At 36.5% G+C, this 15,297-nt stretch overlaps 1 protein-coding gene across 1 annotated transcript in view; it reads right to left on the bottom strand.

Moving 5' to 3' along the window:
* Nucleotides 1–15,297, bottom strand: part of Agbl3 (ATP/GTP binding protein like 3) — a 79,567-nt gene that overhangs the window by 9,631 nt on the left and 54,639 nt on the right. The window contains exons 15-18 of the mRNA XM_013353214.2: nt 14,628–14,699; nt 12,038–12,083; nt 10,465–10,658; nt 3,177–3,405 (exon numbers count right to left, since the gene is read on the bottom strand). Of these exons, the coding sequence (XP_013208668.2) occupies nt 3,177–3,405; nt 10,465–10,658; nt 12,038–12,083; nt 14,628–14,699 (541 nt within the window). The remainder of the gene's footprint in view (nt 1–3,176; nt 3,406–10,464; nt 10,659–12,037; nt 12,084–14,627; nt 14,700–15,297) is intronic.

Raw genomic sequence — 15,297 nt, 5'->3', positions numbered from 1 at the left:
CATCAGGGTTCCCTGACCTGTGGGAAGTCCAAGGACCGCCCACCTCCATCCAGGTTTAGTAAGGTGAGCATCCAAACTGCCCAGGCCCCCCCAAAGCCAGCACGTGCAGTACATTTCTTCCCTCTTATCATCATTAGAACTGTGTGCTTTTTAATCAATCTCTCTTAGAGTGGTTTCTTTATTTGTCAACTCTTCAGTCTCACCCTGTCCACACTGAGAGCAATCTAGATTTGAAGTGTAAGGACTCTTTTATTACAACAACTAGAAAATTATTGCCTAGACCTTTTGCTTACTCTGGAGTCTCAATTTCTCAGGCTCTTTGCGAATATCTATTATATTTTGCAATTAGTTTTCCTGATTTGTAATTTCAAAAAATATTTTCTACGTGTTTATGTTTGCAGCCATGTGGTTTCCCAGCATGTGTGTGCAGGTGCCCACAGAAGCCTGAAGAGGGTGAGATCCCTGGAACTGGAGTTATAGATAGTTGTGAGCTACCATGAGTGCCGGCAAGTGTGTGTGGCTCCTCTGCAAGAGCAGCCAGCTCTCTAAACCGGCGAGCCATCTCTCCAGCCTTAATTTATAACCTTTAAAAATGATCTAATTTTTATTACATGTATGTATGTCTGTATGTCTGTCTGTCTGTCTGTCTGTCTGTCTGTGTGGGAATGTGCCTGTGGAGACCAGAAGAAAGTGTTCAATACACTGGTGCTGGATTGGGGGCAACTGTGAGCCACTATGTGGGAGCTAAGAACTAAATTTCGGTCCTCTGCGTGAGCAGCGTAACCTCTTAGTCACTTAGCTGTTTCTTTAGTACTCTCATTCATAATTTTGCTGATTTATACTCTATACTCTGTTTGCCTGCCTAGGTTCACATTATTTTTTCATATTTTAGCTGCCTAATTATGAAACTCAATTCCTGTCAAATAGGGTCTTTCCCATCACGACTGTGACAGCATTTCACTAGAAATTGCCACCTACTGCCCATTTTTTATCATATTGGTTTTGATGATTATACAGTAAAGGAATAAACATCACTAATACCCATCCAGAAATAATCACTTTTGAGGATATGTGCTCCTGGAGTTTTTCTTCTCCATTGTATTTGAATGTGTATAACGTATACATACATGTACACGTAATCACACCAAATAAAGTGGGTATAAAGCTCATGTTACATACATATATTATGACCGTTATTTTTTATTAATTAATATTTGAAATTACCTGGCGCGAGTGAGAAGGAAACATGAAGCACACAACAAGCCTGCTTAGGAGTCTATGAGAAGGGGGTGTACAGACCTGGGGAAGTCAGTGTGCAGAGAGAGAGGGAGGGAGAGAGGGAGGGAGAGAAAGAGGGAGGGAGGGGGCAGGGGGATGGAGTGGTCACATCATATGCAGATGACAGAACTCATGCATGTGCTCAGGGCTCATGCCTGAGGGCTTGTCTGCACATGCATGGCCCTGGAACCGGGAAGTGTCAGCCATATTGTGGCTGAATCATAACAGTATTCACTTGCAATACTGAAATACTACAGAATATTTCATAATTAATTTTTATTCTTGAACATTTATATTTAATTTTTATCTCCTATAAACAATGATAAAATGAACTTTAAATATGTCTTATAATTCTTATTTAGTTTTTTTTTCCTTAAAGTAAACTTCCCAAAGCGGAATTCCTTTAGTCAAGAAGGTGGTGCGATGGTGACTCAGGAGCATGGGTGAGGCCCACGGCTCAGCCCTGAACACCACGAACAGGAGGAGAAGGGGAGAATAACGTGAAATCAGGAGTTTTCATTTATAATGTTGAAATGCCTTATGGAAATTACCAACCTGTGTCCCACAGTCAGGGAATAGATTCTCCCACTGAACAGCAAAAAAATTAAATGCTGTTTTATCACTGCTTTGATCTGTAATTTTCAAGTTAGCAAAATTGAACATTTCTAAATGTTTGTTGGCCATAATATTTTCTTTTCTTTCTTTCTCTTTCTTTCAAGATTTATTTATTTATTCATTTATTTATTATGTATACAGTGTTCTGCCTGCATGTATTACTGAAGGCCAGAAGAGGGCACCAGATCTCACTATAGATGGTTGTGAGCTACCATGTGGCTGCTGGGAATTGAACTCAGGACCTATGGAAGAGCAACCAGTGCTCTTAACCACTGAGCCATCTCTCCAGCCACTGATCATGATATTCTTTTGTGAATTGCTTGGTTATAATCTTTGCCTATTTCCCATTAAAATCTCTGCAATTTTCCAGTTAATTTGTAGGTATGTACTCTGGACTTTGAAATCAATTTTAACAATTTGAATCCAAATTCTTCTACCTATTGTGTGACTTTGAAAAAGTTGTTTAATGTCTTTGCATCTTAATCTTGTTATATGTAAAATGTAAGATACTCAGTGTGACCTCTGTATTGGGGGTTTTGCATCTGCAGATTCAACCAAGAACAGATTAGAAATATATTTAGGGCTTAGATTAGTTATATCCAGGGATGTGGAAACTGTAAATATAGGGCCATGCTGGTCATAAGTATATAACTTAGAAAAATATCTAGCACATAGGAAATATTTTATAAAATGTTGTCAATAATACTAATATATTTATTATGTTCAGATTTCATTATCTTTACTTTTATTTATGTAGTTTTCCTTTGTGCCTTGGAAAAAAGTTCTGTTTCCCATCGTTAAAAGAAATAATCTTATTATTGTTTTCCAAAGAGTACCAAATAGTTGAAGTTGCCAAGACAAATTATTTTAATCCTACTGCCTTCCCTCAGAAGTATAAAGTTTTAAAATATCTGAAAATCATCAATTCATGCTATAGTTACATCTTATTTATGCATACTTACTTTACAGATACAAACTAAAGTATTTTATATGAGTAATAGGTCAAATAATGCCTGATAATAATGCCTGATAACTTAATCCTTTACATACCTAGTATATAATTATGGCCTTAGGTTTTGTGATGTTGTGGATGCTGTTTTTTAAAGCCTATGTTTGTTTCTAAAGATACTGAACTAACAAGTTATACTTACTTATAAAACTGTATTAAATAGTAAGGAGCAGGCTTGGGGGTGGCTTGGAGGTAGAACATTTGCATATCTAACAAGGTCCTGGGTCTGTTCCCAGCAATACATAGGTAAGCATGATGAAGGCCATTGACTTACTGATGTTGCTGGAAGTCGGCTCCTGAAGTGAAAAGGTCTTTCATTTGAGTAGATTTCATGCTTTTAGAGGATTCCACGATAGGGAGTAAATATTGTAGTATTTCCTGGGTCTGAGCTATTCTTTTATCTCTGTAGATTCTTTTTTCATCATCTGTCCAATTTGTGCCACTTCTCTTGCTTTGGAAAGATGCACATCTTTTTACTTTGCTTTTCAGTTCATGATGTGACTCTAGGAAGCAACCACAAATATACATACATACATACACATATACATATATACACATGTGAGTATATTCATTCAGCAATTTTGTATTAAGCCAAATTCCACATGAGGGGTTTTATCTGTAAGTCTTTGCTATCTAAAGTTTATGGTTGATAACAATGGGTAAGTAAAATACCTAGTATGTTAAGTAATAAAGTTTACAGGGTAAAATAAGGCTAAGGAGGGAAATGGAAAATTCTAGGGGAGAAGATGATTGACTTACATATTCAATAAGAAAGAAAGCCTATCCATGACTCTGATGTATCATAGGAGTCATGGATTAAGCCAAACAGATACCATGGGAAAGACATTTTGGACAAAGGACAGTCAAGAGCAAAAGCTCTTACTGAGATGGGAATATTAGCATGTTGAGGACACGAAGACAACATCAGTGGCTAAAGCAAGTGAATGAAAGGAAGGCTATAAATCAGGTAGCAGTGTGAATTTAGACAATATAGGACCTCAGAGGTCAGTGCTTCTCAATCTTCCTTATCAATAACCCTTTAATACAGTTCCTCATGTTGTGGTGACCCTCTAACCAAAAATTACTTCATTGATACTTAATAATTGTAATTTTGCTACTGTTATGAATTATAATGTGAATATCTGACCCCTGTGAAAAGGTCATTTGACCACCCTCAAAAGGGCTGTGGCCGGTTGAGAACCACTGTCATAGGCCACCATCATAATAACCATAAGTGTTAATGGGAGGGCTTTGAACACAGATGTGCACTGTTGACGAGGAGTGTAAGATGGTGCAGCTAATGTGGAGAACAGTATAAACAAAAAGCTAAAAACACATTTATCATATTTCCAAGTAGATTCCATCAATCCCAAAAGAATTGAGAGCATGGCATAAAAGACACATTTGTCCCCTACGTCGTCCACAGCAGAGTTATTTACAAAGTGAAAGCAGTCTAAGTGCATGGAAATACTGACATTGTTAAATCTTGAAGTCATGGTGTTAGGTAAAAGAAGGTAGTCCCCAAAAGACAAATACTATATCTGTCTTCTAAATATTTAACTTAACTTATAGGGAATGTCTAGGTACAATATGTAGAATAGTTCCCAGGGGCTGAGAGAAAGAAAAGCAAGAGCTGTTTAATATGCATAGTTTCCATATTTTAAGATTAAAAAGTCTTAAAGATTGTTTGCAGAATAATGCCAAAGAACTTAACACTACTGACCTATACCCTTAAAAATCATTGAGGGAAAATTTTATATTACATAAAATTTATGACAATTAAAATAAAATTAACATACTCAGGAACAGAACAAAGAAAAACCCCGGAAGGAAGGCTGACTATTAGTCTTGCATCTTAAAGAGAGGGGCAGGATCATTTACATGTAAATTGTTATTTAACAACATAAGGAAAAGTAAATCACAATTAAAACTAAGTCAAGAAAACACACTGTGCTTTGTTGTTTCTTAAAGTGATTATCCAGTTTGAAATATATACTAGATTATTTACAGGCAAAATTTTAATTTGTGGAGTCTGCTTTAAAATACTCTAGGAAAATGTGGTGGAAATACAGATAAAACAAAAAATCAGGAAGCTAATAAAGGAGGCTGGTGGGCCCTGCAAGTTCATTATTCTGTACTCTACTTTTATGTTTGAAAAGTTCTCCAATGAAATGCCTTTTTAAAATAGAACTGCCTACTACCAAAAGTAAAATAAACAGAATACTAAAACTCATACATCCAGCTGGATCTGAAAAATAATGACTACAGTATCTGTCAATCCTGACAAATGAACTGGTATCCAGTAACTCTAGAAGCCACTACTAGGTATTGAGCAAATACTCACTGAATATCTACTGTGTGCCTAGCACTTTGATTAGCTGGTAATTAAATATGGAAAACATAATCCTTAATTTCATTATACTGGGTCAAGACTAGAGAGAAGCTAAAACATCAACAAAATTCTATTTTTGATTTGTTATCTATAATTTTTTGAGTGGTAAAAGTTTTTGAGGTGAAGGGGCCATGGATGGAAAGTTTAAGAAGACCTGATCTGTATAGTAGATTAACATGGCACATTCAGAAAATCACAGATTTGTTTTAAAATGAATGGCACAGATGTCACGTGTGATAAAGTTGCTCACAACTAGCGGCTTTGTTTGCAACAATAACACTTTCAGCAGCTTCTCTGAAATAAGAAGGCTTTGTGATTAGAAGATGATCAGTGTATATGGTTGAAATCGAATAACTCAGAACATTAAAAATTTTATTCAAGGAAGTTATATAATTGATTTTCATTTTTGAAATCATGGCAGAAGCATAAAAGAATAGGATAAATAAATTGTGATGGGAGTTGTGGGGACAAGTTAGGAGGTAAATTGTTATGGAATATTCTTTTACACTGTGTGAAGATATGTCACTGTGATTGGTTTAATAAAAATCTAAATGGCCAATAAATAGGCAGGATTTTTAGGACAGAAAGAATGCTGGGAAGAGAGCAGAGAGGTTGAGAGGCAGAGAATAAGCAACACTTGCAGGAGGACAGTGGAATCAAATTGAAGACCCAGATATTAATCCACACACCTATGAACACCTGATTTTTGACAAAGAAGATAAATTATACAATGGAAAAAAGTATCTTCAATAAATGGTTCTGGCATAACTGGATGTCAACATGTAGAAGAATGAAAATAGATCCATACCTATTGCCATGTACCAAACTCATGTCCTAATGGATTGAAGACCTCAATTTAAATCTGACCACACTGAACCTGATAGAAGAGAAAGTGGAAAGTAGTCTTTAATGCATGGGCACAGGAAACTACTTCCTAAATATAAAACCAGTAGCACAGACACTGAGAGCAACAATAAATTAATGGGATCTCCTGAATTTGAGAAGAATCTCAAATGGTCAAAAGATACTTAAGGAAATGTTCAACATTCTTAACCATCAGGGAAATGCAAATCAAAACAACTCTGAGATATCATCTTACACCTGTCAGAATTGATAATATCAAAAACACCAATGATAGCTTATGCTAAAGACCTTGATGGCCAAGTTCATTCCAGATATAGTCAAGCTGACAACCAAGAATAGCCATCACAGTTGTTGTGCAGGCAATTAAGCAATAAAGAATGAATGGAATGTGCTAGAGATTTACATGTGGTTACAAGAGCTGGAATTAAAATTATACTCCTTAAATTTGGAATTGGGTCAGCATAGGTCCCCTATCTGCTCAGCTCTGCTTATGTTTATATGCCTAGATTATGACTTCAAGTGCCATATAATGTGACTACAGGCATTGAATAGCCTCTCAGAGAGAAGATAAAGAAGAAAGAAACCCTACCAAAAGAAAATAGTAGAATTATGTATTTTCATAAGTTACAAACTTGATGACATTTCTGTTACATATAGTGTAGATGAATCAGATGGAACTCCCATTGGATGGTTTAAAAAAATCTTTCCTTCCCTTCCTCCCTCCCTCCCTCCCTTCCTTCCTTCTTTCTTTTTTCCTTTTTCTTTTCTTTTTTTTTTGGTTTTCCAAGACAGGGTTTCTCTATGAAACAGTGCTATCTATCCTTGAACTTACAGAGATCCATCTGACCCTGCCTCCCAAATGCTGGAATTCAAGGTGTGTGACACCACCACTCAGCTAAAAAAAAAAGTCTTTCTTAAGAAAAAGCAACACGACTATTAATAGAAAATAAAAGAACCCCCCCAAACAGTCTTCAAATGTTCTTTAATTCATAGGTGTGAGGGCTTAAGGCATTTTTGGGCACATTTTTGTGGACTTCTTTTTAAAAGCATAAATATTCCCCAATGGAGAGAGAACAGAGCAAGAAACTCTTTCTTTAACTCATTGTTCAGCTGCACTTTGTTTTCCTTTTGTTGCTTAGGCCTCATCAATATTTAAGATATATCAGTGATATTAGGAAAAGTAGTTATGGAGTGTAAGCAGAAAATCTGTGGGAGTGAAACATCCCGAAAGGAAATGACTGCCGGGTGCCATGACTTATTTCCAGAGCTGGTGGTTTGGATAAGCAGAAGAGTAGGCAATGTAGGAGTATGGCATTTGTGTTAGTTAAGCCCAAAGAAAAGAATACTTAGACATAAAAATGTTGGCAGTATTTGTTATGGATTTACTTCTCCACTCTGCTTTGGCAGGCAAAACTCATTTTTGTACTATCATCAGTAAACACAAACAGTTCCAGAACTAGAGTCTGACTGGACCTTATATAATCCACATATTTTCTTCTTGGTAAGTTCAATAATGGGAAAGGACAGAAGAGCGATGATGAAGACATGGTACTTTAAAGGGAATGCAGAGTAGAAAAGGAAAGGGTGCTAGCTCCTGTTGAAACAGATACATTTTTGAGAAGAGGGGAAACATAACTTTTATTTTAATGTCATCAGGACTCAATAGGATATTTGTTTATAAAATAAAGTAGTATGGAGAGAAGAGGATCTTAGTTAAAATCTAGATAAGGTTGAAAACAATTATTTGTTTCTAAATTACATTAAAATGTTTATTATATGTATGGTGTGTGTGGAGAGGGTCATGCACATGTTGAGAACAGAGGAAACTTTGTGGAGTTGTTTGTCCTCTGTCTCTAGGTGAGTTCTAGGCAGTTGGTCTCAGGTCTTCAGGCTTTGTAGAAAGCCTCCAGCTTTTCTCTCCCATCCCTAGGTATACTTCAGTTGTATTGGTACCTCTAGCATTCTACCAAAATTTCTCCAATCAAGATCCCAAGAACATCCAATGTTATAAAATTCAAGTCAGTCCATTTCAACTCATCAATCAGAAGTCTCAGACTCAAGCTGACCATTCTTTCCTACTTGACACTGGTGTGGGACAATTGTCTATATTCTGTCAATTATGTTTTAAATAAAAGCTAATTGGCCAGTAGCCAGGCAGGAAGTATAGGTGGGACAACCAGACAGGAAGTAGAGATGGGTCAATAAGAACAGGAGAATTCTGGGAAGAGGGAAGCTTTTTCTGCAGTCTTGGCCCCATCCCAGAAGAAGCAAGATGTGACTACATCGCTGAATAAGGTACCAAGTCACGTGACTAACATAGACAAGAATAATGGGCTAATATAGGTTATAAGAGTTAATAAGAAGCCTGAGCTAATGGCCAATCAGTTTTATAACTAATGTAGACTTCTGTGTGATTTTTTTTGGGACTTAACGATTGTGGGAACTGGGCAGGACAAAAACCTCAGACAACAAGACACTTTCTTGCTTGGTTTCCAGGACTACATATTCTCTGCATCTCTCTCCTATGGGTTACCCCCTATCTCAGAGTCTTCTGTTTCAGTTCCTCTTCTTTTTTGGACCCATCATGGAAGGGTGTCTTGGAGATTTGGTCCTTTGTTCTTTTCTATCTATAAAGTATGCTCACTTCCTTATAAATGCCTTTCAGAGCATGCTTTAAACCATGGTCTATGTTTTCAAAATTCCCAAATGTATCCTACGTTCAATTCTCTTTTCTGATGCTAACAATCAGCAGTCTATTCAGTAGCTCAACTTCAACAACTAAGAGACACTTCCAATGTAGTGTGAGACAAGATTGCAGCTCCATCCCTAGTCTTTCCTGTTTCACTAGATAGCACTTCCGTTAAGCTGGTTGTACTGATCCAAGACCATGGCATTCCAACAGTTGTCAAGACTTGTGAAATCATCACTACAATCAGAATATAGGAAAGATAATCCCTAAATGGATTCTTATGGTATATCCAGTTTTCCATATAGCTCCTACTCTAGGGAACTGTATTTGTTTCTTTTTCTCTCCAGTAAACGTTGCTTTCATATAAATGCAATCATACAGCATTTTCTATTTTATGTTAGGCTTCTTTCTTTCTTCTTTCTCTTTCTTTCTTTCTTTTCTTTCTTTTCTTTCTTTCTTTCTTTCTTTCTTTCTTTCTTTCTTTCTTTTTTATTTTTTGAGACAGGGTTTCTTTGTATAACAGTTATGACTGTCCTGGAACTTGCTTTGTACACCAGTCTCACCTCCAACTCACTGAGATCCACCTGCTTTTGCCTCCCAAGTGCTGGGGTTAAAGGTGTGTGCCACCACTGCCCAGCCTATGTCTGTTTTTTTTTTCTTATTTAGCATGACTTTTAGATTCATTAAGTAGAATGAAGTTGAAGTTGACTTTAGTTTTACCTCTACAACTTAACCCTACATTTGTTACTTCGATGAATGAGAATTGGACCAGTGTTCTTTGGGCTTCTGTAAGGGGTAGTTCTTGGACATATCTCTAGACAGTATTATGGCCTACAGAGGTTTTCAATTGTTTTGGAGCCACTTTAGAGACACAAAGTTAAAGGTTGTTTACAACTGAAAAACCCCATGCCTGGGAAGCAGAAACTACCAGAAGATGGTCATAGCATTAAGACAAAGTTCCTTGGTTGTTGGATAGTGATAATAGAGCTATTTTGAAGGATGCAGTTAATTTTTTCAAGGCTATATTAAACCAAAGAATTTTTAAATGTGCTCATTCAGATATAAAATGAGGTAAGTGTAACATGTGGGCTGGCTTGTTGGGGTTTCTGTCTTACCTGGTATTCCACAGCCAGTAAGTCCCAAAGAAAATCACACACAGGTCTACATAAGTTATAAACTGATTGGCCCATTAGCTCAGGCTTCTTATTAGTTCTTGTAGCTTATATTAACCCATTGTTCTTATCTACATTAGCCACATGTCTAGGTACCTTTCTCAGCCGGGCAGATTATATCTTGCTTCTTCTGTGGTATGGGCAGGACTGGGGAGGAATGGGATTCCTCCTTCCCAGAATTCTCCTGTTCTACTTCCTGTCTGGTTTACCCACCTATACTTCCTGCCTGGCCAATCAGCATTTATTTAAAACATGATTGACAGAATACAGACAATTCTCCCTTACCAGGTAAGTACTTTCCAGACACAAGAGGGCAATGGTTATGAATTCTCTGTTTACTAATGTAGTTCCCATAATTAGGATTGGATGAGATTTATTATGATGACATAATATAAAGAATCTTTGTGTATTATTAAAGTATTAATAATACAACAGTTTAAAAAACCTGTTGGTATTCTTGTCTTCTCAATCCAATTTGAAGTTTGTTTGTTCACAGGACTCTTCAAGGATGCCACTTTGAAACAACTCTCATACATGTCGATTCCTTTGGACTGAACTGCTTCCTGGATTGGACCCTTACAAGTTTCAAAAATATATGTCCGTTGGTCTTTGATAAGACTCTGACTCACACGTTGGGAGCTGAAAGAAATTGAGTACTATAATCTCAATGTCAACTACTTACACAAGAGTAATGCAGTTTTTCTATTTGCATTTTATTCCTTAGTATGTAATTGCTGAGCTCTCACCAGCCTGTGATATAGGCTGGATAACTAGTACTAGTCCCACAGGGGGATAAAGATTAAGCAATTTTTTTATGATCATACAGGCAATAAGAGGCAGCATCAAATCTAATAATCCTGTCTTCTAATTCCAGTGCTTTTCCTGTTCTCTTTGTAAAGATATATTTTAATTTATGTGTGTTTGTGTCTGCATGAATTTATGTGTACCACATGTCAGCTGTACAGGTCCTCTAGAAGACAATAAATGCTTTTGACCACTGAGACCTTTCTTTGGTCCCATCTTTTTTTTTTTTCTTTTTTTGAGACAGCGTTTCCCTGTGTAGCAGTCCTAGCTGTCCTGAAACTAGCTCTTGTAGACCAGACTGGCCTTGAACTCACCTGCCTCTGCCTCCCGAGTGCTGGGATTAAAGGTGTGTGCCACCACTGCCCGACTCCCCATCGTTTCTTATCTTGATATTTATCATTTGATTTCTTTCAATAGAATATCTTATCTTAAAATTCTTAATTCTAGGTCCAAGAATAGTTATGTCTAAAGATGCCTGTATATTATCACTTTTGTAATCAGTTCTCTAGGCTTTTGGGATAAGAGAGTACACACTCAAACAGAACCTTTTCTATTGTTGAACAGAAATCAGGTTTTCTTGAGAAAGAAGCCAAGCAAGGAAGAGAAAGCCTCTTGTACCTTTTGTAATAAAATTACATAGTTGTGCAAATTCAGTGAATTCTCAGAGGCTTATCTGTGATTGTCTAAGTCACCGTCCAGACAGTGGTTGATATCATTATTCCTATAGACAGAAAAATTGGCCAAAGGTAATAGAGATATAATAGTGACTAGAGATTCAAAGCTGGTCAATGTAATCTGTGACTTCCCTTTCTATGCCTTTTTCATAGACACTAGTTTTATCTCTGTGTGACCGATGGCCCATCAACTATGAGACGGTAGTAAAACACATGCTTGCTGTGTATGCATTCTACAGTGATAATGAATTTGCCAGAAAGTTTTATTTTTAAAATGAGAAGCCAGATAATTCAATCATACATTTAGCTAAGACTTTAAAATTTGGGGATATTGAAATTGTCTCAGAACCCTTCAAAACTGCATCTGTGAGTGCTCTTACATTTTAGAGTGAACTAGACAGGTAGGATCTAAAAAAAATGCTTGATCAACAATTTTTTTAAAAGAGTAACCTTATCTGTTGCTTTAATTCAAAATCAAAACATTTTAAATAGAAGAAAAAGAATAATATGTTTAGGAGAAATCAAGAATAGTTCACCAACCTTGGGTGCGTTTTTCGGGCATAAAAGCTATGTCCAGGAATCTTCACTAAAAAGGATAATATAGCATAAGATATTTAGTTACACTTTAAGATCAACAGGTGTTAATTTTTCTTATTTTCTTGGTAATTACTTATGTACACTTAATGGCTAGATAATTTAGTTCAGCTTTAGTTTAATAACGTTTTGTTCATGTACATGAAATATATGAGCACATTTTCCTCTATTGAGCCTTTTAATAAGACTGTTCTAAAAGAAGAATAAATAGAAAAAGAATATCTATATATTAATTACCAATTGGAAAGTAATCTATGGACTGGGGGTATAGCTCAGTGGCAGAGGTCTTGCCTAGCATGTGAGAGGCTCTGAAGACACAAACAAAAAGGAAGTTGAAGAAGAAGGAAAAGGAAGAAGAAACAACTACCATCACCAAAAATCAAAATAAAACAACCCCAAACTTGTGAAGGACATTTACATATACACTGATGTGATCAACATTTTAGAGAGTTGATCTAGGATACAGATGTATTAGATATGTATATCAAATAACTATTATGAAAATATTTTAAAATAAAAGTTGGGGCCTATATTGTATATTACTATATATTATCTTCCTTGCAATTATATATATTTTATTATTTAAGAAAAATAATAATAGAATTAGTTAACAGTGGCAATCATAATTAACAGAAGAACAAGTTAATCAGGATATAGTGATGAAATGTAGTTTATAATATTTCTTTCCTCTGATATAGACGTCAACTCTTTTTAAAGGTATGGTCTTATGTAGGGAGATCTGCATATCCCTCAATTAACATGCAAGTGAGATCATCTTCTATTATTTTGGCCAGCATTGTTTGGAGGAAGGTGAAAATATTTTCAAATGACTTAATTCTTTTTAGTCTAATCCCAGACTCATGAAACTTAGTTTACCTACATGTTTTTACTTCCTTTCCTTGAGGATGCCTCTATCAACTTAACAGGTAAAGTGAAGGCACACCAAATGTGAGAACAAATGATTTATTCAATTTAAAGTGAGGATGGCCACCTGGGACATAGTTTAGTAGCCCAGAGTAAGTGCTCTGAGGTTTACAAAATTATGGCTTCATATATAGTTTTAAGTTGCATGAGGGATTTGAAATGATTTGTTCTGGCTAAGTTAAATTGCCTTGTAAAAAGTATATTGTATGTAGCATTCTCTGGGTAGTGTGTGGGGAGGGGTCTATTGTGCAAAGTTAGTAGAACTTAATAAACTATGTTTTAGGAATCTGAAGTATGCCAGGCCCTAAGGTCAGCTTCATCTGTGGTACTTGTGTTTGAACAGGGTTCAAGACTTAACTGTGGATGTATGTGAAAGCAGCTCTGTCTCCCTAGTACATTTTAAGTGTCCAAATCAATTTTACTCTAGTTTATTTTCCTTGACACTTAATCTCAAATTAAGTTTCTCCATGCTGTACCATATCCTCTATTGTTTGTGTGTGCGTGTGCATGTGTGTGTGCCTGTGTGAAAGACTGATGTCCTGTGTCTTCCTTGATTGTCGTATTCCTATATTTGGAGATGAGGTCTCTTACCTGAACCCAGACCTTCCTGATTCGTCTACCCAAGCCAGCTACTGGGGATCTCACTTCTGCCCTCAGTGGCCCACCATGTCCACCTGGGCCCTATTTTTAGATATCTGTCTTCCTAAATAGTTAGATATGTCCTTTAATTGTCAGTGAAACAACATAGTCCCTTAGCCTTCTTAAGAGAGAGAAGATTAGGTCAGGCAGGCATTGGGATGGTACTCATTATCTTTTCAATTTCCTTAACTGAAAGCTCTTTCGCAATAGTTGCTTCATTGCTGAAGCTCTTTAGCAACAGAATGAACTGTATTGCAATTTAATAAACAACTTGTGGTCAAAAGTTGTATCAGCCTGATGAATTCGCACTAAAGAATTAGGGCTCAGACTAGAGTACTCCCAAAGTTTATCTCTGCCTTAGGATTTGATGAGATGTAAGTGCAAATATTAGATATAGTGAGGTAAAACATTCTGTTCTCTTTCTGGTAGTATAAAACTATAAGAAACAGATTCATGTCCATAACTAGTCATGCATAGGGAGGGCTCATTGAACCCTACCCCTTTGTGTTGCCTGGTAGCTTCTGGGAGAAGGGGAGTCATTGTCTTCAGTTGTGTACCCACTGCCAATCCAACCAAGCTCCAACAGTCACTTGTGAATCTAAGGCCACAAAGTCAGTTCCAGTTAAACTTAGCCACAAAACAAAAAGAGACACGAATGTAGGAAAGGGAGTGTGTGCGTGCGTGTGTGTGTGTGTGTGTGAGAGAGAGAGAGAGGGGGGGAGGTAAATACAAAATTAAAAACAAACTCATATATAACCAATTTCTGTTGTTTTTTTCTAAGCATTTCTAGAGCCAGAAAGAAATAAAAAAAATCAAGCTCCTAAGTTTCTGTTAAGGTGAACTACTGTTTGGCAATGTGTTTTTAAGATAACATCTTATTCTTTAAAATACGTAGATCTTGATTAGATAAAGATTATTATTGCACATGTTCAGATTATAGGTGCTCACACGTTTCTGAGCCCTCTTTACTTACCCAAGCCTTGATTAGGCAATGGTCTTCTGAAACAATGAGCCACATAAACATTCGGTACAGTTGGCCTTGGATCTAGAGAAGACGGTAAGGATCATAGCAAATAGAAAGGAATGATGGATTATTGACAGTTCATTAATATTTTGTATCTCCTTTCAAAATGAAAAGTTCAAATAATGAGTGAATAGTAGTTGAACTCAATGAAATTAAGATATAGTATCTTCAAATATAAATTTTGTTGTATTTCAAGTATTTATACCACTGGGGAAACAATTCCTTCTCTAGGAGTTTATCTTTTAAAAAATTTGTGTGTGTGTGTGTGTGTGTGTGTGTGTCTGTGTGCACATGAATGTGGGCATGTGTATGCCATAACATTTGTGTGGAGGTCAGGGGACTACCTCAGGGTCTCTTGTTTGTTTCTGCATGTGCCAAGTGCCAAGGTATCTGGCGTACAAGCTTATGGAGATTCTCCTGTACACTTCTCCTATCTTACCCTCGGTATATTGTAACTACAGTTGTGTGCTCCTGTGTCTGATTTATATGGGTTCTGAGAGTCCAAACTCAGGAACTCATGCTTGAGCAACAAACATGTTACACGATGGAGCTTTGTTCCTAGCCCCTTTTGTGTTTATCTTTATTTCTGATTTCTGACATTTTAAACAAAAGTTATATT

The sequence above is a fragment of the Microtus ochrogaster genome, unplaced genomic scaffold (genome assembly GCF_000317375.1).
Source record: "Microtus ochrogaster isolate Prairie Vole_2 unplaced genomic scaffold, MicOch1.0 UNK4, whole genome shotgun sequence".
Classification (NCBI taxonomy): Eukaryota; Metazoa; Chordata; class Mammalia; order Rodentia; family Cricetidae; genus Microtus; species Microtus ochrogaster.
This window is presented reverse-complemented; position numbering and strand designations above follow the sequence as displayed.